General features: G+C 37.6%; 1 protein-coding gene across 1 annotated transcript; it reads left to right on the forward strand.

Annotated features, from left to right (window-relative positions):
* Positions 1–10,141: 10,141 nt before the first annotated feature.
* On the forward strand, positions 10,142–13,645 carry LOC149790810 (uncharacterized). Its single transcript, XM_089972869.1, has one exon. The coding sequence runs from the start codon at positions 10,168–10,170 to the stop codon at positions 12,295–12,297; it is 2,130 nt and encodes a 709-aa protein (XP_089828995.1). The 5' UTR covers positions 10,142–10,167; the 3' UTR covers positions 12,298–13,645.
* Positions 13,646–25,545: the final 11,900 nt, after the last annotated feature.

Here is a 25,545-nt window from a genome sequence, read left to right on the forward strand (position 1 = left end):
GTCCCCATGGTTTTACGTTCTTGTAAAATCTCAAAATCGGAAACTATTTTTTCAGGATTAAGTTCATCAGATATATTAATTCCATCTTTTTTTAATTTTTTAATAGCGACAATTACATCATTGATATTTTCATGGTTCATTATATAATATATAAATCTTTAAAATAAAAAAAATATCCCAGAACACCTATCGAGTGTATTAGCGAGTTCGTCGGGATGTTTCAGGGACAGCACAACCAAGAACTCGTAGCTTGCCACCGCAATCTACCAAGTTCATTAGGCAAATATTCCCTCTACGAGAGCCCCTAACCCGCCAAACAACGGTCTAGAGGCCCAAGAGGGAGGACGGCACAGTCCTCATTAAACTCGTAGCTTGCCACCGCAATCTACCAAGTTTAGAGGATATACACATAACATATAACTAAGGACAGCACAGTCCTCATTAAACTCGTAGCTTGCCACCGCAATCTACCAAGCTTAGAGGATATACATATAACATATATACAATGAATGAAGAGCCCCTATCGAGTGTATTAGCGAGCTCAGATTATGAATGAAACGGCACTAACTAAGGACAGCACAAGGACAGCACAGTCCTCATTAAACTCGTAGCTTGCCACCGCAATCTACCAAGTTTATCGGACATACATATAACATATATACAATGAAATGGTTATATACAATGAAATGGTTATATACAATGAATGAAGAGCCCCTATCGAGTGTATTAGCGAGCTCAGATTATGAATGAAACGGCACTAACTAAGGACAGCACAAACATGTACGCTCAGCAAAATCACACCCACAATAATTAATCCAGTGGGTGATACGAAAATATGTATCAACCACAAGTCAATATTGTGGTTGTGAATTTGCTGAGCGGGGGGGTTCTTGCGGTTCCCCCCACTATTATAAAAATCGCAATTATGCGCACCACCGACAAATTGTCAGCCATGGGGGTTTGATCCTTGACCGCGAGCGCCACAGTCCAATACCATACTGATCGAGCTATCAAACATTGTTACGAACATATGCTTTGGAAGTTAATATATAGCTAAGGAACCAATATTTACACTAAACAGCGGTTTCTGAATAATAACAGTTTCTGTATTTATAACAGTTTCTGAATAATAACAGTTTCTGTATTTATAACAGTTTCTGAATAATAGTTTCTGTATTTGTAGCGGGTTCCTAAGTAGACTGAGAATCAATAATAACAGTTTCTGAATAATAGTTTCTGTATTTGTAGCGGGTTTCCCAAGTAGACTGAAAATCAATAATACAGTGGCATTAATGCACAACTGCAGGTCGATTACAATGAGCAACGGTTTCTGTTTCACACACAGCTTCCTACGGATCAATAAATATTATCATGTGTTGTATGATGGGGAAATATTTAAAAACCATAAATAATACTTATGAGTCAAATGAGTTAGGTTCGTCGGCACTATACGATGTAATTAGTTAAACTGACTAATTACGATCATAAAAAACCAACCATCTACGAAGAAAACTATATATTACAAAGTAATCTCCCCTTATGTAATCAAAAATTCAGTAGTGTATGGAGGACCTACTGTGACATAAATTAAAAAAATTAATTCAATGTGGTGATGATAGTTAATAATGTGGTGATGATAGTTAATAATGTGGTGATGATAGTTAATAATGTGGTGATGATAGTTATTGATACTGAAATGTAATTTTCTGTTTATATTTTTTCGATAAAGCTGTTTTATATATATTTTCTGCCACTCTTTGTACTGATTGCGGGTGAATATCAAAATATTTCGCAGCAGAAGATATTGAACGAAACATAATTTCTTTGCCAGTTTCTATGTTTGAGGAAATTACCGCCCTCTTTCCGATTGTCTTACATCTTCCTGTATTACCGCGTGTATTATTCTCGCTGTGAGAGATAGCTTGTAAATTGGATAAATTATTGTTTTGAGTGTCCCCGTCAATATGATCAATAACAAGACCATCATCGATCAAACCCTTGTGACATTCATACGTAAATCTATGACATAGATAATGTTTCTTTTCCCCCCCGCATGTGAACATTAGATAACCAGCATTAGTAATATAACCAACTTGTTTCTTCAACTTGCAGTGTCTGATGATACCATTAATATTTGATTCATAGTTTGTTATGACAGGATGTGGGACAAATATATTTTGCTCCATTATAATAATATTATATGTTTAAATCATTGTTTGTCTGAAATCTTGATATATAATCCCCCACGGATTTTATAGCGTTTTCACCGCTATTATTTTTTTTGTCATAATATCTTTTGAGCTCTCTGAACCGTTTCCCGCCACACTTTCCACATAATTCTGTCTTTCCTCGCACTCCAATACCACACCGTAGACATGGTATTGGTCCTAGACTTCCTCGTCGTATGTTTTGTGAGTGCATCCAACAAAATTCCTTTCTACAGGATTTGTTGCATCGATTTACTGAGCCGATCATCAACCATCTGCATTGGGACATTGTATATATATATATATATATATATATATATATATATATATATATATATATATATATATATATATATATATATATATATATATATATATATATATATATATATATAATTTTCTTTATTTAAATATTTGTTTTAATTATATGAACGAGTTTGAGAGATTATCCCAAACTAGGCCTGTTAAGTATAAATTCAACCTTGACAGATTATCTTCTGACTTGCCAGTACGAGATCTGGTTGATCCGAAAAATAAAAGTTTGATCTCGAAAATTCACGACGCTAAGAAAGAATTTTACACGGACTGTGCATCTCATACATGGTCAACGTTCAAGATCATACGCAACACTGTCACGGACGCTACAATGAATGACAAGCGAGCGGCAACTATCATTAACTACATCGCTGAATACGAGGGCAATCAAAAATATTTATTCAGAGTAAAATTTATTGTATTAACAGAAACAGGTAGTTGGATTATCCGTGACAAATATGATCCTGTCCTTGGTAATAATAAAACTATCATATTAAGTAAAAATTCCAGACCGGGTCTACTGACAGGTATTGATAAACCGTATTATGAGCGAGCATATCCTGTAACAGCAGTTATTTATGGAATTTATGAGATAAATAAAAAACCTAACGTTGATAAACTAGCGCCGATGAAATTTTCAAGGTTAAATTGTGTGGCCGAACGAGTAATAGAACACTTTACAAACGCGATGCGTGGAAATGGATTAACTGATTTAAGGCGTGAAAAAATAAACTCGTGGGCTGATTCAGTTAAGGATACCGGTGCTACAATAAAAGATGTTGCTGAGTTAGGAAAAATATTAAAATTTCCAATAACTGTGGCGACAATAACGGGAGAAGTACTGTACCAGTCGAAATATAAATCGAAGGGAGCTCCAATAAATATTATCGATCATAACGCGCACGCATGGACTAACGCAGTAACAATATTTCCACGTGATCGAACTGTTAGATTTTACCCCACAGATATGTTTGATTTTATCAACGAAATAAGTAAAACCGATCCTGTATCGGTATGGTTATTTAAAAGTAATGAGGAGGGTGAATTTGATCAGTTTGTCAAACCGAACGGTGAAATATATCGCACAGAATCCCTCCATGACGAGATGAAAAATCTTGCGACGTTTTTACAGTGCAAGCACGCGGAAAATACTGACAAATTACTAACTAATTGTTTTACCGTTCCATCTGTTGCGGCTCATTTCGCCAGAGAACGAAATTCATGGAAACCAACACGATTTGATTTACTCGAGGACGTACGCGCAAGTTGCGTCGAATATGGACATGGCGGATTATGGAATACCAAATACAATTACAACGATGTTATTTCGGTTGATATGGTTGCATGTTATCCAGGAAGTTTTCTGGGATACGGAGATTGTTCTGTGTACTTTGAAAGATTTGGTCACCCTACAAACGAGATGACGCGAGTGGCAATTAATGGACCATTACCTGATTTTGATCTGACTGGATTCGCCTGTATTGAGTCGTTCGAGCTCAACGAAAATCTTCACAAGATTTGTTATGTTTGGTTTGGTAGACATTTTTGTGAAAAACGTTGGGCACCTATAGTTTTGTTGCGATATATGCTAGATTGTGCGATACTGACATCGTTGGTGGTCAGTGAGGCAATTATATCATATCATGCACAGACCAAAGTTTGGTTGCCCATGTCAGATTCTGAAGTTATCAGCGAGTTTAAGGATGATATTCCTAATAAACTCAAAACCGCAAAAGATCTCGGTAGAAAAATTATAGGTAAATTTACTCAAGGTGGTGCATATGATTATAAAAGACATCACGCACGATTAATTCTAGATGATGCCGAGTACGATTTTATAATCGCTGATACAACGGCGAAAAATACATTTGTAAATCGAGAGAGTGTTTATTTATCCGACGGAACAAAATTAGGTACGATCGTTAGTTACATAAATGACGTATCCCCGCAATATACTCATCTAAGATCTTCCATGTTGGCTTATGTTTCTATAAATTTATTATCGATGATTAATAGATTTCCTGAGACCGCAGTCAGAGTCGCAACGGACTCATTTTATATTTCAAGTAAATATTTAGAACCTGTTATGAAATTTACAAGCAATGATGAACGATGGGGTTCGTGGAGAATAAAAAAGGAACTATTACACAATTATACAGAATCAGCAGATGTTCCAATGAGAGATGTTTATCGTGAGGGTAATAAAATATCAGAAATGTCGAAAGCACCATCGTTGAGTGATCCAATAACCAGATATAAGACAGTATATCTCAATGGACCTGGTGGATGCGGCAAAACAACTCGAACGATTAATGTTTTTAGAAATTCAGATATAATCGTGCTGACACCCACACATAGACTTGCACGTGAGATGAAACAGCGGCAAGTACAATCGTGCACGTATCATAGTTTCTTCCGATGGCGCGGAGATACATGGACTCCTGAACGGATGGGAGAAAAATATATACCTAAAATAATTATTTGGGATGAGATATGCACGGTGTCATTGGATACATTAAAAATGTTTCTTGATTGGTTGTTGACGAAAAATACCGCCATAATAATGTGTGGCGATCATAGTCAACCGCCGCCTTTTGTTGGACCATCTCCACATGATTGGTTAAAAAATTTCGTTGATTATTACGAAGAAATAGATGATGATCATAGAGCTCTTGATGCAAATTTGAAGGAGTTTAAAAAATTAATCAGATTACAATCAAACAAAATTCAGTGTGAAATAATACGTGGAGTGATCTCAGAGACATCAATGAGTGATTTTTTGAACTCATGGAGACCCACCGATTTGATCGTAGCAAGTAGAAAAATAATCAGAGACGCTTTACAACAACAGTTATTTCAGCTACATAAAGAACAATATTCAGAATTACCCGTACCGTTGTGTTATAGACCATCAGATACACGAAAACAGAATATTAATGTTGATATTCCAGGACAGACAGAGTCAAGGAAACAGAATCTCGTATTAAATGATATTGTCGCCGTTGATATCAGTGTGGTCGATGATGCATTACGCGCTGACAAATCTCCATGGGTGTTGGGATACGCTATGACGATCCACTCGTCTCAGGGATTAACTATTTCTGATACACGAGTCTGGATTGTAGACGATCGCATCGAGTGGTCAAATTTAGTTTATTTAGCGGTATCGAGGGTCAGAAATATATCTCAATTACGTAGAATTATAATTCCTGAAATCGTTGATAAATTTAACATCATCGATGATGATATAATAAGAAAAAAATTAATCGGATACAAACAATCTGACAAAAAAAATAAACGTGACTTTGATCTTGATGTTGAATTTATTATTAAGTTAAAACAGCAGCAGAACAATCATTGCACCAGTTGTAATTGTATAATGTTATGGCGATATTCGAGTAATGATTCAAGACAATTCACCGTAGATAGAAAAGATAATAGTCGCGGTCATACACGAGAAAATACCATGTTAACCTGTCTTGAGTGTAATCGACGTAGAGGCGCTAGTGCTAGTTAAGTGATCGAAATCACCGAAGTGATCGCGGTGGTAGTTGTGTATCCGCGGCAATTATTTGTAGTTGTTCACGTGTAAATCCACGTTGAGGAGCAGCAGAATCTAATCTGTAGATTGCAGGTCTGGAAACGCCTACATTTCTTCCAGTGGATCTTGTCACGGTAGATATTTTGTGTGTGGTAACACTCCAAATAGGATCAGTTGCTCTCGCGCTACCACCTTCAAGTTCACCAGGCTCATATAAATATCTGACTGTGACATCACCTAATATTTTTTGTTTTCCAGCATCTTTCCGTTGTGTTGGTATATTTTTTTTGTGACCGCGCTAATGGGTTTCATGTTGGTTGTTCGTGTGATCTCATTATTTAATGCAGCTATCACGATTGGTAATCTTGCAACCCATTCGCGAGATCTTTTATCCTGAATAAATTCCCTCGCGTATTGATATCCAAATAACCGTTCAGCAAGTGTTCGATTAAATCGCTCAACAATTGCTTGATCACGGTGAATTGCAGTATGACCTCGTCGTATTTTGGTATTATGTTGTTTCATCAGCGATGATACTGGACCAAGAAATTCCTTACCAGGATCAACCTGTAGTAGCTGTGGCCATCGCAGACCACCTCGTGGTCCACCACCTCGTTGATAAATTCGTTCAAACGCATCGGCTACTTCAGATGATGTTTTCGCTGATAGCGGCTCTGCTTCTTTATATCTACTTGCAACATCAACTACGGTTAGCGCGTACTTGTAAGTTTTTCCACGCACAGTATCATGCGGTAAAAACAGAATATCAGCTTGATGAACTTCATTAGGAACACTGACATCGAAATACGCGTACTGAATTTGTTTAGGACGTGGTAGATAAATTTGCCATATTGCTTGTTTAGATAACCACGTTTTAGCAGTAGAATGTTTAACCGATGCTGCATCAGCAAGTTTACCAATTGCTGCTTTGCCTCTCCAGTATCCTCTCGGTGAATAATAAATTGATTCCATTATTAATTACCAGCCCCAATCGCTAATTTACCTTTCATCGAGGATCTTACTAACCAATTAGCTAATGATTCTCTAATATTTTTATTTTTTATAGAATTTAATGCATGAATTAATTTCACATCTGCAATATGCCTATCTTGTAGATTTTGACTTTTATAAGCTACATCATGAACATGACAAGCTCGATCAATAGCATTTATTGGTTCCTCGCCTGGTTTTGGTTGATCTTGATCATCGAGCCTGATATCGAGTCGAGTACCAGGACCGCAATAATTATATCCTGGTAGATGTTTTTCTCCGCTGTATTTAGCCCATGGAGCACCTGGAAACTTTGACATCAAATTAGCAATATCACCACCGCGCTTATTAGGTAAAAACGAAAATTTCTTTCTACAGCATACAGAACATTTTCCACCGTACGCTATTTTTTTATTTTTTGTTGTAACTGTAGCTAAATCAATAGTTGGAGTTTTAACTCTACAGCGTAAACAATATAAATTCATGTTATAACATATATGGATATAATTGATTTCTCAGCAACTCGGCAACGAGAGCCAGTTAAGCATCATCCTGCGCTACCGAACTCCATCAGAATGATTATCATAGGACCATCTGGATCGGGTAAGACGCAATTATTACTTAATCTGATAATGAGATGGTTGAAATGGGATAAGTTGTATTTAGTAGCACCATCCGTTGATGATCAACGATGTTATGATGTACTTAAAGATTTCAATGAAAACGCGCGATTACTGGATGAGGATAATGATGTTATAGAGTTTATAACCGATATTGATGAAGCACCATCCGTAGATTCCATAGACGGATTTATTAATAATTTAGTTGTATACGACGATGTGATGCTAGATAAACAATCAAATCCAGCCAGAATATTTTCCCGAGGGAGACATAAAAATACAGACGTGATCTATGTTACTCAACGATATACACAAATTCCAAAGGTGATCAGAGACAACTGCAACATTTTAGTTGTGTTTAATGGCGTAGACACACACACGTTGCGAAATATTCATCAAACCTGGTGTGGTGGTGACATGGATATAATTAAATTAAAAAATTTCTTCTCACGAGCGCAAGCTACCCCGCATGGATTTATAACAATAAATTTACATGATCCAAGAACAAGATATCGTGTGGGTATTGATAAAATATTTGGGTAACAGGGGTGATGATAAAATTAAATTGAATTAAACAGATATCATTAATATAATGAACAACTGTGCGTGGCTGCGTCAAGGAACAACAGATAAATGCAACAAAAGGTGCCGTGGAGAATATTGCAAGAAACATAATTATCTTATAAAGAAAAACCCTCATGCTGGTCCGCGAGGTTGTGTTGGATGTAACAACGGCGTTAGAGGATTATATCAGATTTGCAAAAATTGCGGTGGAGATCGATATCGAAGTTTGATGAACTATTACAGAAAAAGAAAGAACATAAATCCAAAAATAGAAAAACCACCATCAGAACTTGAATATTACTTGAAACATAGAACAAATTCCGAAGATTCAGATGAAGATGAAACAGATGAGGAAAAACGACAGCGAGAACGCGTTGAAAAATATTCATCAAACTTGGTATGGTGGTAAATTAATAGCAGCAGAGAGGGTACCTACCAACGTTAGTCGTCAAAAAAATAAACAAGAAATAAATAAACACGTAGAGTACTTTATTTTTTCAGATAATATTTCAAACTGAGGTTTTATTAGTACAATCGGTCATTGCAAAAATAAACATCTCAAGGAAAGTTCATTTGTAAAATCTGGACCTTTCTACGAGATGATTTATTTGTTTGTTTTATTTGTTTTGTCGGAATTCTATGGTCTGTTCACCCTCTCTGCTGCTATCCCAGATAACTCGGTCATTATCAATTTGCCTATGATGATTATTTATTTCTAGGAACATTCGTTCCATTTCTTCTTTTTTTGACAACTAACACTACATTCTCTTGATCATTGCCTGCTTGCGCTGAGAGCTTTGAATAAATATAATCTAATCAGATTACATAGAAATGGTTGTCAATTTCCGCGTAATTAATATTAGTGGTTTGCAAAATTTAACTAAATGCATGCAATGTGGCAGCATATAGTGGTGTCTAGCACTGGGGCATTATGTCCGACCCTGTCACCTTATCGGACGCTCTAACAGTTTTCAGTAATATCACTACGATGTCTGCAATGTGGCAGCATATAGTGATGTCTAGCACTGGTGCATTATGTCCAACCCTATCACATTATCGGATGCTCTAACAGTTTTTAGTAATATGACTACGATGTCTGCAATGTGGCAGCATATAGTGATGTCTAGCTCTTGGGTATTATGTCCAACACTGTCACATTATCGGACGCTCTAACATCTTATGCCATTACAGCGATTTAAAAGTAATAAGAAAAAGAAAGAGGAGGAAGAGGAGATTATTAGTATTAGTATTAATATTATACAAAGATATTGGTTCAGTCAAGAAGTGATTTTCTAAAATTTTATACTTCATAAACTACCTTCCTATCTTCACAGGTAATCTACAAATTTATCTAACGATAACGCAAGGAGATGTCAGTCTTGTACGTTCCTATGCGATGACAAACACTGTGACGCCTGTCTTCACGGACGCTGAAGAATTACGTTGTCCGATTTGTCTTGATGTCTATACAGCACCAAAGACCTTGCCATACATACATACATACATACATACCTTACACGCATAAATACATACCTATATTCATTTAATACCTATCATGGCCTATGTCTATATATCTGTCTCTATGTTTATTTGTCTATTAAGTTATATATTTGCTAAAAGTGTTGGTAAAGCAAAGAAAAACAAAATAGCCTATCCACAGAGCTCGAAAGTAAAAATTTCCTGTCGTACTAGTATTTTTCTTAATTTTAGCAGTCCAATGGATAGTATGGTTTCGATTGTGGGAAGGATAAGTAAATATCCAGCACAACTAGCACATTTCTCAATCTCTTAGACTTTCTAGCTGCAAAAAAAAATTATGATATAATTATAGGCCTGACTTATCTAGATAAAGATAGTTACCTGGGCGGTTATGTGATATTTAACAAGGACGATAACGCAAGGAGATGTCAGTCTTGTACGTTCCTCTGCGATGGCAAACACAGTGACGCCTGTCTTCACGGACGCCCAAACATTACGTTGTCCGATTTGTCTTGATGTCTATACAGCACCAAAGACCTTGCCGTGCCTCCATACCTACTGCCAAACTTGTCTACACAATTACGTTGTGAAGAATGTACCTAAGGGGAAAAAGGGCGCAACTTTCAGCTGCCCGGAGTGCAGAAAGGAAACACCATCCCCACTTCCTGATATTCCGGTGGATAAATGGGCAGAATATTATCCATACAATACTGTGGTGTTATCTGTGTTACCACCGGAAAAAAGGAAAGTAGATAACAGCTGTGGATCGTGTTTGTGTGAAGGAAAATCTGTTAGACCTACAACTTACTGCACGGTATGTAATGACCCCCTTTGCCTTCCATGTGAGAAGATGCATAGGAAAAACAAGGCAACGAGAGACCATGCTGTTGTAAATATACAAAATCTCTTCACTGATTTAAAATTAGCTATTAGCCTGTCAGTGAGTGTCACATGCACTGAGCATGTTGGTAAAGAATACGAATTTTACTGCAAATCCCACAGTTGTATGTGCTGCTCAGAATGTTTCTACAAGAGTCACAGAGGCTGCAATGAGATGTTACAAATAAAGGACCATTCCGAGAGATTAATGAAGGAAAAGGAATCAAATACAGTTGTAGTCCGATTGAAAAATCTCAAGTCCCATTTGGATCAATTTAAGAAACTTAATGCAGAATCGCTCCTAAAGATTAAAGCTGAAATGAATAATATACCCGATGAAATTGAGCAACTCAGGAATAAACTGAACACTTTGCTGGATAATGTTAAAGCAAAACTTTTGGTGGAGAAAAATGCTTTACTGAAAGATGAGTCATTAATGCGAAATGAAGAAAATCAACAATGTGAATCCATCAGCTCTGCGATTACAAATTCCCTTCATCTGTTGGAAACCTCTTTGGCACATGGCAATCCTCTTCAGGCCTTGACCACTCTGCATAAAACTGAGGAACAACTTGTCTATTATGACTCCGCTGTGAAGGAGAAATATTCAGAAGTCAGGCACGTTGACACCAAACTTTGTCTTGATGATCGCCTCCTGTCATTGACCAACAGTAGCGGGACCTCTATAGCTAAAATTGATATTGTTGGAAAGAAGCACAGTCTGAAAATTTCCCATTTGCCCCTCACTATAGAGAAAACAGTAAAAGCAACCGCAGTAGGACATCCTGCATTGCAAAAACAACATAACACTGTAGAAGGACATAAGCAGCCGCTGAAGTGGATCAGATCTAAACCTCTAAAAGACTGCAAACCAGAAAGAATTGGAGAGTTTAAAGCACACTATCAGAACGGAAATAATCCTTCATATACTGGCATAACCTGTCTTCAAGATGATAAAATTATGCTTGTGGATGGCCATAATTGTTCATGTAGACTCTATGACTCGTCATATCAACACCTTGCAGATTACAATCTTTCTTCGTGGCCTTGGGATGTATGTGTAGTGGAGGGATCTCGGGTGGCGGTAACACTTCCTGCAGAGCAGAAGATTCAGCTTTTGACGGTGGACAGATCGATACAGGCGGGCAGGAAAATCAAAACAAGTCTGAACTGTAGTGGTATAGCCGCCCTGTCTAGAGATCAGTTCTTTGTAATTGGCGGTAGGGATAATAAAGTTCTATATTACTGTATTGTATCTATGGATGGATCGGAGAAATCGTTTGCTGAGGTTGGTCCTACAGATTTTTGCGGTCATTTGGCAATGAATAATAGCAGGACACGTGTTTATGTGTCATGCAACCAAGATACAGCTGCAGTGTACGCGTACAGTGTAGATGGCACTCGAATATTCAAGTATGAACACCATGCACTGGATGGTGCAAGTGGTGTAGCGGTGGACAGGGAAGACAATCTGTATGTTGTTGGCAGGGTGTCTCGCAACATTCATCAAGTGTCCCCAAACGGATCTCTGCTACAATTGTTCTCCGCAGGAATCACAACATCTAATATAGCTGTCTCCCTAGGAATTCCAATCTGGCCCGTTGCTATCTGCTTCACTTCTAGTGGTGATGAATTTTTTCTCGCAGAAGACCCGCCGCATGGAGAACCCGTACTACTTGTACATAAATTTAAGATGACATAGTGATGACAGCATATCTGTGTTGGTGCTTGTGAAGTATACCTTATTTCAAATAAATTCACAAATTTCGTAACAAATTAAACGGAGAACGAAACATTATATAAAAGCTGGCTACATTTCTTTACAAATTATTTAAAAGATGTATAAATACACCCCTTTGATGCATTTATGCCCATCTATAAGTATGTTGCAGCTAGGATTGTAAGTTCTTTTTTAGATTTACACTGACCGACTGTGTGTGCTGACTATCTGGTTGAGGTTACATAGCTGGTTTTGTGACTATATGCTCATTTGATCACCATCCCAATGTTGGTTATTAATAGTGTTGTCTTAAATTAGATAATATAATTATGAAATCTTGCAATATATAAGACGAAACTAAGCTTCGTTTTGTAACTATATACACATATCTCAACAAAGAAAATGGTTATATTACAATCCATATACACATATCTCAACAAAGAAAATAGTTATATTACAATCCACAAAAATGGGTATAGTAGCGTTAAAAAGTTCAATGTAGTTAAAGATAATCCTTTATGATAATACGCTTCATGATACCAGTAGTGGGTGAATATTTGCAAGAGATATTCTGTACCAAAAGGACAGCAACATACACAAACACCTTGGACTACAGTTATCTAGGTTTACATCTCGTTTTATATTCCTTATTGGCTTTTCATCGTGTGTAAGCTTACATGCATAAACGGATTAGATAAAAATAATATACATAATGTGTGTTTACTTATGAAGCAGTTATGTTGTTTTATTGCCATGCATATTGTAAATATTGCTTTTATTGTAATGAAATAGATTTGAACTTAAATGCAATCATCCCTTGTTTGAATAGCCAGACTATCATTTCAAGGAGATTTTGTTAAAACAACAACATCAAAACTTTCAAGACAACTTAGACATCCGAGTTTGATTACATTCGAAATGAATTTAAAGTCATTATGCCTCCAGGATAACAATAAATGTAAAGACTGGTCTACTAGAAAATATGTCGAATACTAATGATGATACTAAGGTATCTACATTCATTGAGCTTCGACGGAACCGAATGTCACTAGATACAGAGTTGGTTCAGTTCGGCGAAATAACGTCTTATTGAATGCTGTTGTATCATCACTTTTCATGGCTGGGGTCGGGTGGTGGATGGTATCATCAATATTGTGGGGATGGGGGTGGAACAATTTGTAAAATTTTCGTTGTTGCCCCGAACCACGAATTTAAATCCCCAATGAAAAATGAGCCACGTCGGATGATGCTCCACCCCCACCCCACCCCGTTTTCTTACAGTGTTTCATTTCTAGATATCAACGCAAATACAAGTATTTGATAAATCAAGGTCAATACTGTAATCTGGTAATTAAATATTAATTTTTACATGTGTTTCTTTTATTTTTTATTTAAACCTTTAGAAACAAGAAAGTAGTATAGTGGGATACTTTAGCGACAATTAGAAAACACATTACAGACCCCCTCCCCCCGTTACGTTTAGCGACAAGACTTTTCGGATCACCCTAGACACGTTTAGCGACAAGGCAATTGAACATGAGGAATATTGGGACTGTATAGCGACAAGGGAAAGTTTGGTTGTTGTATATGTAGCGGGGGTCGGGTAAGTTCTGCTAGTTCATAAACTATACCAATAAAACAACACTTAGCGGGGCGGGACTGACGGGATAAAGACATATACATATAAAACATATACAACACCTAATCTATAAAATCGACTGAAATATTTTTTTTCGGCAAGGAGATGGCCTTTGGGTTTCTTCTAATTTATTATTTTTCTCCATCAACTTCTTATTTTCTCTCGTACGTTCTTATTCTTCTCTTTCTTACTCTGCTCCTCTTTTTTTCCTCATCTCATTCTCTTCTTCTTTTTCTATTTTTTCATTTCAGGTTCTGATCATCTTTTATTCCTCTTCATCGGCCTTCTCCTCCTTTTCCTGTTTCAATAACTCTCTTAGTCTTCCTTTCGTCTTTCTCAAACTATTTCCATCTTCACTCGACGGGGTCTATAAGAAAAGTGATAATCATTTATTTGACGAGTACCTCCTCCACCATGCGCAGATCGTCTAATTGACGTCAACTTGGTCATTTATTCCTTATTCCTTATTCCCGATTGAATAAGGAATAAGTAACCAGTTACAGATTGAGTAAGGAATAAGTAACCAATAATTTATTTTCGATTCAACTATTTCTACATACATTTGGGTACTTATTCCTTATTCACATCCAGTTGGGTATTCATTCTTTATTCACAGTTCCATAAGTAATTGGTTATAACTTACTTATTGAAGATTAAAAGCCCTTCAGGGCATACATAGGTGTTATTCTAACCCAGTTAGAGAAATAATAGTGTTCTTTGGTACCAGCTATATAAAGCTGACTAGACACAAATCATGGACTATGTGGAGTAAGAGGTTAGGATATTGGTGGGTATACATAATTAGTAACTTGAAATAGGACTAGTTAGTTGTGTTAGATGTTTGGGCCGCGTCCTGTTGTGCATGGCGCGAACTATTAGTATTTGTATTTGAAAAACTTACTAATGACTCAAGTAAACGTGAAACCACAAAATAACATTCAAATGTGAAATTGGAGATTTCTCTTATGTGGTCATAATGTGCTTGGAGAAAAATTATTTCAACTATCTACGAGTTCAGGAGGCCCTCAGTTGACGTCGAATGTTGTCTTGAAGTACTTGGAACTGGATAAACAAGCACACGGGTAGGTGTATAAAACACGCTCAACATGAGTCAAATCCAATAATAGTTAGTTAATTAAATCCGTACCTAAACGGTTTTGACTGCAACTTCTGATGGACACTTTCTATTCAGGAATGCGTTTCAACAAACGTCAGAGTCATTAAAAAGAATTAGTTTAACTGATTTTCATAAATTGCGGCTACATGTTAGGGGGAGGGGGATTACAACATATGCGGCAAGAATATAATATCTTACTTATCCAGGTTGGTCAATACAAAGAGTTTTGACGTGGACTTTTCACTGACATTTTATCTCTAGGTGGTAGTGTCGAGACACGAAAGAAGGGCTGATAAATCTCATCGAGAGGTATCAGGAAAAAAAGGAGCGATCTATGGGCACCGGGTATGAAAAAGAAGCACAGTTTGGATCGATTGAATAGATTGTAATTACTGAGCCCATTTCTAGAATATATCGATTTCAACGCCTCTCGGACAATATGTAAATAAGGATTTCTTCCAAATGTAGGGAAAGTTAAAAGAATATTCTTCGACCTGATTTCTTGGAATTTGGAGATTAATATATGATAGTTGTAACAAAGTACATTAGAAGATTACCTCTTCAGTCCATATCTTGTTCCTACAGTTCACCACTAAAATGATCTTGGCATTTATTATTGTAAGATATCTTCTAAACAGAGATATATTTGACTCCCAAATGCATTTGTGACTTAGCCATGCTTGAACCCTTACTCGGAGAATTTTGATTTCAACCTCTGTTTGAAAGTCGGTAAAGAGTAACCAATCCCAATAGTACGAAACCTTCGAAGAAAATTTGGTCGAGACGATTTCGACGAATTTCTGGTTAGATGAAAGAGGGCGGGAACAAAACATTCGATCAGAAGATTACACCTTACGTATATAGTTGAGCCTCTACGTCTTTATCTTTAGAGAGTTCTCACAATGTACCTTCTTTGATATTTTATGTCTGTGTGACAGAGTCCATCCAAGAAGGAAGGCCTGATCAATATCGCCGAAAGGGAAAAACGATGTGTACCGGGTATGAAACACACTAAAATGTTGAAAGATTGTATGAAACGTTTGTTCTAATTGAACCTCTTCTAAGAGGATTTTGATTACAACGCCTCATGGAGTTGTGAAAACAAGAGAAAGAGTAGAAGAAAACACGAGACAATTTCGAGAAAATCTCGGCTAGATAGTTAGTCGAGCACAACATATGACGTAAGAGTCTATATTACAGTTACAACTGACCTAATAGTCCCCTGTTTTGTACAGTTTGTACATACACCCATCTTTGATAATGTAATAAATTTGGGGTATCTGTCATTTGCATATAGCTCTCCATTTTATGGATTTCATAGATTTTAGTGACCATTTGGTTGATTTTTGGAGGTAAATTGCTGATCGGAAAACGTCACAGATTGCATTGTTGATGGATTCCAGAATGATATGGTTTAATTTTATAGCAAGATCGGGACAGAGTCCCATAAGTGTCCCTGGGGATGAGTAGTCCCTATTGAAACGTACTTGTATGAATCGATTAGGTGAGTCCATGTGCAGTATTCGTGACAGGTGACTGGTAAATTGTACAACAGAGTAATTCAAAAGGGATGGTCCCGTTGCCTGGAGACTCCTTGTGCTGTTCTTATGATAGTAGATATGGTGCAAGGTTACGGGAGAAATGAGTCTTTAAAGCATGATTTAACTGGCCTGAGGTAACACAGGTAAAATAGTTAATTCTAAAGAACGGAAATACTACAGTTACCTTACGTAAGTGGAATTAAGGAGAAACCGTGCAGTTGTGAAGTTTCTGGAGAGGAAACAGCAAAACCAGGGGCACGTTGGGGGGGGGGGGGAGAGGGTACCGAGAATGAAAAACACGGAAATGTTAATAAACTGTATCAATAGTTTTTACTCATGGGACCCTTACTTAGAGGATCTAATACTGTTTCCAAATAGTCTGCTCGACGAATTTTCTTTACACTTTTTCTGCTGTTAGACTGGGGCCTTTTTTCCAAACAGTGTAGGATGCGTTGTAATCAAAATCTTCTAAGTAAGAGTTTCATAAGTACAAACCGTTTTATTTCTGGCTTCTTGTCGCCTGTGGTCTGCGACTGCGTCGTCAACTGAGTCGCTGAATCGTCGACTGCATCGTCGTCTGGATAGCCAGGTCGCCGACTGGGTCGCTGAACTGGTTGCAGAGCGTCGACCGGGTCTACGACTGGGTCATGGAGTCGTCAACGGGATCGCTGAATCACTGGCTGGGTGGCTGACATGGTTGCTAAGTCGCCGACTTGGTCGCCGAGTCGCCGACGACGATTGGGTCTCCGGGTGAGTCGCCGAATCGTCGAATGTGTCGCTGACTGTGTCGCAGAGTCGCCGACTAGTTCGTATGTGAGTCGCAGACTCGTCGACTGGGTGTCCTGTGGTTGCCAAGTCACCGATTGGGTCTCCGAGAGAGTCGCAGAATCGTCGAATGTGTTGCTGACTGTGTCGCAGAGTCCCCGACTGTGTCCATGACTGTGTCGCAGAGTCGCCGACAGGTTCGCCATCTTGGTCGCAGAGTCAACGAGTGGGTCTAAAGTTTCGGTCACAGAGTCGCCGACTGGACCCCAGAGTCGACGATTGTGTCACTGACTTAGTCGCAGGGTCGCCGAATAGGTGCACGAGTGAGTCGCAGCATTGTCGACTGTGTCGCAACCTTGGTCGCAGAGTCGTCGACTGTGTGACATACTGTATCGCCGGCAAGGTCGTGACCTAGCGTTGTTACTCGATCAAGATCAACACACAGAGAGACGAATCGTGCGAAATGATGAGACAAGAGATATCATCAGTTCAAATGTTTACTGTAGCAAAATTCAAGCGTTTCTTGGACTAGTCTTGTAGCACATGTATCTTGGACTAGTTTTGTAGCACATGTATCTTGGTGGACGAAAGTTATTGTCCCTACACTTTTTACATTCACCTTTTCCTGTTAGCGAACTACGACCAAATGTGCTTACTCTGGTGTGTGGATATACTGCTTGACTTGCAAGGGGACGTATTTACACAACACTGCTTCATAACACAGCACCATCAGAGCAATAATTGGTATATTATACATATATCCAGGCGGAATCACGTAACCCAAACTAAGAACTAAGACACTAGACGGTACTAAAAAGCCGGCTAACACTTAAAATTACACAACCGTTAATGAAACTAAAATTAGCTATATGAAACGAAAATTACTTTGTGGATTGCCTCTATCACCTCTATATAACATTACAACGAAGAGTAAATGTATTAGGAGGGTACGTTATATCCAAACTTTACATGTAAGATATTATATCCTTGCGGCATGTTTAATATCGAACTTCTTTTTCTAGCCGAGAAATCTCGAAATGGGGTGTACGATTTAAACTTTTCCTCATGTTGGAAACGATACCGGGTTAGATATCGCTGAAGAAGCGTTGAAATAAAATTCCTTTTAGAAGAGGTTAAAAGAATAAAAATATTCAACCAATCGGTCCACATTATGCATGTGTTTTCATACCCAATAACCATAGGAACCCGCCAATTTCGCTGATTCTTGTCGACGAAATTCGTCAGGACGTCCTTCTTAGGTCGCCTCTATCTACCAGAGATAAAATTGCAAGCAAGCGTCCCTTTCAAAACTCTTCAAAGAGTAAACGTAATTTCTCAATTGTATACGTAAGATATAATCTTCTTACGGCAGGCAGTGTACCCAAATCCATTATACAGCCAAACGTTTCTCACAATCGGTTCGACTAATTTTCTTTAACATTTTCCTACTGTTTGAACACTCTTATGTATATTTGATTTAATTTATATCTGATTTAACTGTTTGTTAGCTTCAAAATCATTTTATTTTTTAATTTCATTATATGTCAAAATAACGTAGTTTCGTTTACTAGGAAAATAGTTTGACCTTGACTCTTCATTTTTGTAAACATAAGGCTGATCTGGTTCCCGACCTTAATTCAAAATTAGTAACAGGGACGTGAACAACTTATTTTTATTGTGGTTGAGATCGAAATTGTTTTGGATATGTGACCCTCGGCTTGCAAATAACGTTTAGTGACGTAAACAACTTTTATTCTCAGAGCAATAAGGACATACAGGGGCTATATGATATTTTATATGTAAACATGATCACGTGATCCTCTATTTCGCAATTAGTCATCCCAAAACTGCGCATTACTTAGTTTTAATAGTGATGCGTAGAAATCGATCTTACGGTCTGGGCTTGAAAAACACTTGATGTCAAGTCGTTTCTTTCTGTTGTTGCCAGTTTTTGAATTATATGTTAATTTATCTTCATATTCCTTTAGGATTGTAAAATATTAATTCGTTTCTCTGTAAATATTTGCTGTGCTCAAATAGAATTTTTGAACAACGACATTTCTTATAAATTTTATTTGGATTTCAAAAACCGGAGGATTTTTTCTTGTTTTCTACAAGGAACTGTAGACAACAACATTGAACAGGATACAGCATATATCATCGTCTCCCATCTTGGATTCTTCGTCGGTACTTGAACTTGAAATCATTAGAACATTTTATTATTAGGAGTTCTAAAATTGTATTCGTGGATTATTCTTGGAGTTTGTTTTGTAGATTTGATTCTTGAAACCGCCAGAAACAGAGCAGTTATTTGATAGCTGGTGCTTAGCCAAAAAAGTTAGAGATTATAAAAGTCTCAAACAAGTTGTATTACTTGAAGATTTCAAAAAACAGTGTCCATAGTGGCATTAAGTCTTATCTCGACGAACATCAGACTGAAACCTTGGAAAATGTTGCTCGAGCTGCTGATGAGTATTCTTTAACTCATAAAGTTCTCTTTGCAAATAAGTCTTCTACTCAACAGTCTTCTGGCAGAAAAGTATTTCAGCCTAATATAAGCCTTTCCATAACTCAACTTCTAAAAATCAAGCTTCTGATAAGTTTGATAAAAGATCATTGTCTTTTCCTACGTGTACCTATTGCAAGAAGGAAATACACATTATTTATGATTGCTACAAGTTGAAAAAAGGCATCAGAATCAAGACAGACCTATTCAAAATGCTCTTATTTCTAAGATGTCAAGATCACGGTCATGCATTAAAAGCTACACATTGGCTGGGTCTAATAAACCCCAGTCTGAGTTTCTTAAGGAGAATTATGAGCCAGTCATATCGATGAGTTCTATATTACTCTTGGGTGATTCGGCCAATCATATCCCTATTAAAATATGTTTAAGGGACACATGAGCTTCTCAGAGTCTTTTATTGTTAGGTACTTTGCCTTTTCTGAGAAGTCTTCTTCTAACGAGAGTGTTCTTATTCAGGGAGTAGAGTGCGACAGGGCCGGCGCTACTATATAGGCAAACTAGGCAGCCGCCTAGGGCGCTGATTTCAGGGGTCGCATTTTAAAAAAATATCGTTTATAAATTTGGAAATTGATATTTTCCGGGGGGGGGCAGAATCTAACCCTGCCTAGGATGCCAGATAGTCTGACCGGGTCTGGCGCATGCCCTGGAGTGCGGCTTTGTTAATGTTGCTCTCCATTGTTTAAATTTGTCATCAGACTAAGTCTCAGGACTCGTGACAGTCGGCACAGTGTCTGTTTTACCCGTTGAGGTCATTCATTTATTATTAGGCAACGACGTAGCTGGAGACAGGGTTGTAGCTAATCTACCTGTAACTGACAAGCCATGATTGGATCAGAAAGTCGATCCCATTGAAATAGAATTCCCTGATTAATTCCCAGCTTGTACAGTTACCAGAGCTATTGCAAAGAAAGCTCTTGAGAATGAAGTTGATAAGGAAAGTATTCTTTTAGCTGACAAATGTACTGGCCAGGCTTTTGACGATGTCAATTTCACTCCTTGTTTGGATTAATCAGAAGGTATTGAACACAGTGATCCTCTTTTAACTACACATTCTCTTTATTCTAATCAGAGTGATAAACGACAATTACTTGTCGTCGAACAGGAAAAGGATCTTGCGATCTCCTGTTTGTTGCAAAGGGCCATTAGTGAACTTAAAGCTACTGAAGTTCATGTCTGTTATTTCATTAAAAATGGAATTCTTATGAGAAAACAGAAACCTCCCGAGGTACCTGCTGGTGATCAGTGGTCAATGAGCTATCAAATTATAGTTCCAACACCTTACAGACAGGAAATATTTCATGAAACTTCATTGGCTGGTTAATTAGGGAATAATAAAACGTATCACAAGATGTTAACTCACTTCTATTGGACAAAAATCAAAAGTGATGTTAGTAAAAGCTATAGATCTTGTCATATCTTGTCACATCTGTCAAATGGTAGAAAACCCAATCAGAAAATACCATAGGCTCATCTGCAACCTATAACATTCCTTTGACGAACCATTAAGCAAAATTATGGTAAATTGTGTTGGTCCCATACGTAAGACCAAGTCAGGCAACCAATACCTGTTGACCATTATGTGTGCGTCAACAAGGTTCCCAGAGGCAATTCCCTTGAGGAATGTAAAATCTAAAACAATAGTAAAAGCTTTGATAAAGTTGTTTTACTCAATTTGGCCTTTCCAGATCTGTCCAGTCTGATCAAGTCTCAAATTTCATGTCTGGAAGTTTTCAGCAAGTTATGTACGAAATAGGTATCCAACAATTCAAATATTCTGTCTATCACCCTGAGAGCCAATGAGTATTATAAAGATTCCACCAGACTTTAAAAAATATGATTCTATCATATTGTTTTGATACGGGTAAAAATTGGGATGACGGAATTTATTTACTATTATTTGCTGTTAGGGAATCAGCTCAAGAATCTATAGGCTTCAATCCCTTAGAACTGGTTTTTGACACACTGTGCGTGGACCATTGAAGTTAATCAAAGAGAAACTTCTTTTTAATGAAGAGTCTGAAATTAATATTATTGATTATGTTTCCAATTTTAAGTATAAGTTGTCAAAGGGTTGTGAGATCGCAAGAGTAAATCTGCACTCTACTCAATCCAGAATTAATGTCAAGAGATGATAAAAACTCAAAGGAAAGGAGCTTTCAACCTGGTGATAGAGTCTTGGCTCTCTTGCCCATACCACAAAAGTTCATACCATGTACCCTTGGGATGTCCCTTATTTGGATGATTCGTCTCCTTGACAGTCGTCATGACATGCTTCCTAGGTCCAATATAAATAAAATATCAATGAAGGGTCCATGTCGAAACTCTTTAAGGAGGGGAGGTAATGTCCCAACATTATACGAACCCCTTTATCAATTCGCGAATTTCTCGAAATCGGCTAGACGAATATTTTTTGAACATTTTCCTATTGCTAGGACAAGTCCCTCATTAGATACTGTCAAAGACACATAGAAATCAGCCGTTTGATCAGGAGTACAATTATTACAAATGATAAATCTATTAACCTTTTCGTATTGTTCATCCCCGACACACATGGTGCGCCCTTATCTCGCTGTTTTCTCTCGACGAAATGTCATGACGTCCTTGGTTAGTGGTCTTTATACCCAAGGGTTAAAATATCAAAGAAGGGTCCATGTAAAAGCTAAATAAAGAGGGGACGTAATGGCTAAAATGGAAAGGTAAGATATAATCTTACAGCATCTGTAGAACTCTGATTGCTTTATCTAGCCGCGATGTTCTAGAAATAGGCTGGAAAACTTTTTTGTTTTCTTCTAATGTTTCCTACTGTTAGAACGAATAACTACTTTCGTAATATCCAAGATCCGCTAAGTAGGAGTACAAATGATACAATATATTGATACAATATATTAATATTTTCTTGTTTTTCATACCCGGTACCCATAGCGCTCCCTTTATTTCGCTGTTTACTGTCGACAAAGTTCAACTGATCTTCCTTCGTGGGTGGAATATATACACTAGAGATACAATATCAAAGAACGTTATATATCAAAACTCTAGATTGGGTGGACACATTTCCAAAAAAAGGTAAACGTAAAGTATAATCTTCTTACGGCATGTATTGAACCAGACCTCCTTCACCTAGCCGCTTATATCTCGAAATCGGCTTGAGGAATCTTTATGAAAGGTTTCCTATTACTAGGACGGGTGCCTATTTAGATACTACCCAAGAGACGCTGAAATCAAAATCCTCTAAGTATGAGTTCAAATTAGCACAAATTATTGAAACGATATATTATCATATTCGTGTTATTCAAACACGACACTCACTGTTTCTTGTCGACGAAATTCGTCAGGACTTCCCTTTTTGGTGGACTTTATCCTTGAAAGAGAAGATATCACTCGAACTCCTGTCTCTAGCCACGAAATCTTGAAATGGGCTCGAAGACTTTTCTTCAAACATTTCATACTGTTAGACCGGGTCCCAATTTAAATACTGTACAATAGACGTTCAAATCTAAATTCTCTAAATTTGAGTACTATTATTAGACTATTGATACAATCAATTAACTTTTGCGTTTTTCATACCCGATTCATATTACCTACACCCCTTTATATCGATGACTCCTCTCGACGAAATTCGTCAGGACTTCCTTCGTAGATGTACTCTATCGCATAGAGGTAGAATATAATAGAAGGCTCCATGTCAAAACTCTAAAGAGGGAACGTAATGGCCCAGCTGTGTTCATAAGATATAATCTTCTTACGGTATGTGTTGTTCCCGACCTCCTTCATCTAGCCGCAAATTTCTCGAAATGGGCACGACGAATTTTCTTCAAATTATTATTATTCGTACTGTATGAACGGGCCCCTAGCTAGATAATGTCTAAGAGGCGTTGAAATCAAAATCCTCTAAGTAGAAACTCAGTTAGTACATAGCATTGATACAATATATGTGGATTTGAGATTTTTCATACATAGTACGAGTAAGACGCTCCTTATTCCCATATTTCCTCTCGACGAAATTCGTCAGGACCTCTATAGTGGGTGGACTCTATCCCCTAGAGATAACATATCAAAGAAAAGGCTCATGTCAAAGCACTTAAGAGGGGTAGCTCAACTGAATACGTCATATATCAGCTTCTTGCGGCATGTATTGTATTCGACCTCCTTCATCTAGTCGCGAATTTCTCGAAATTGGCTCGACGACATTTCTTCTAATTTTACTACTTTTAGATCGGATCACTAATTTACGCTGTCCAGGAGCAGTTGAAATCGAAATCCTCTAAGCTGGAGTATAATTAATAAAGGCAATACCAACTATTAATATTTGCGTGTCTTTCATACCCGGGACATATAAGGCGCCATATATTTCACAGTTTCCTCTCGACGAAATTCATCAAGATATCCTTCCTAGGTGGTCTCTATCCCCTACAGATAGAATATCAAAGGAGGGTCTCTGTCAAAAGAATACTAAGAGGTGACGTAATGGCCCAGTAATAAACTTAAGATATAATGTTACGGCAGATGTTATGCTTGACTTCAAACCGCTAATTTCTCGAAATTGGCTCGACGAATTATCTTCAAAACTGTCTAACTGTTAGAACTGGTCGTTAGTTTAATACTGTCCAAGAGACGTTGAAATCAAATTCCTCTAAGTCGGAGCACAATCAGTACAAACCAGTGATACAATCTATTAACATATGCGTGTTTTTCATACCCGGTACTTAAAGTTTTCCCCTTTTTTCGTCCCTATCTCTTGACGAATTCGTCAGGACTTCCTTCGTGGATGGACTCTATCCCGTAGAGATACAATATCAAATAAAGGTCAATGTAAAAGATCTTAAGAAGGGATGTAATGACCCCAAATATATGTATGATCTCATCTTCTGACGGCAAGCGTTATACTTGACTTCCCCTATCTAGACGAAAAATTCTCAAAATCTGTTCCTACTGCTGGAACGGGTCCCCGTTTAAATACCGACCAAGAGACGTTGAAATCAAAATCATCTAAGTTGGAGTACTCTTAGTACAAACTAGTGATACAATATATTGACATTTGCGGGTATTTTATACACGGGACATATAGGGCCTCCCGTATTGAACTGTTTCCTCTCAACGTAATACATCAGCACTTCCGTCTTTGGTGGTCGCTATCATCGAACAGTGAAATCAAAACTCATTGAAAAGGGTACGTAATGACCCATATGTAAACGTAAGATATAAGCTTACAGCATGTGTTCTGCTCGCTTTCCTTTATCTAGACGCTAGTTTCTTGAAATTAGCTCTACGAATTTTCTTCAAACCTTGATTACTGTTAAAACCGGTCCCTAATTAGATAATGTCTGACACGTTGAAATAAAAATCCTCCAAGTTGGAGAACAATCAGTACAACTAGTCATACAATCTATTAGCATATGCGTGGTTTTCAAACCCGATATCCATCGGACACCCCTTATTTGGTCGTTTCCTCTTGGCGAAATTCGTGAGGACCTCCATCGTGGATGGATCTATTCCCTAGAGATAAAACATCAAATACTGGTCCATGTCAAAACTCTTAAGATGGGACGTAATGGCCCAACTGATTAGGTATGACGTCTTCTTCTGACCGTATGTGTTTCGTACAGTAAGAACGGGTCCCTATTTAGATACTGTCCAAAAGGAC

This window comes from Sinohyriopsis cumingii, chromosome 10 (genome assembly GCF_028554795.1).
Source record: "Sinohyriopsis cumingii isolate HCF-2022 chromosome 10, ASM2855479v2, whole genome shotgun sequence".
NCBI lineage: Eukaryota > Metazoa > Mollusca > Bivalvia > Unionida > Unionidae > Sinohyriopsis > Sinohyriopsis cumingii.

What these genes read in the sequence shown, in the direction of transcription:
- LOC149790810 (XM_089972869.1), top strand. Translation starts at nt 10,168, where the DNA reads ATGGCAAACACAGTGACGCCTGTCTTCACGGACGCCCAAACATTACGT.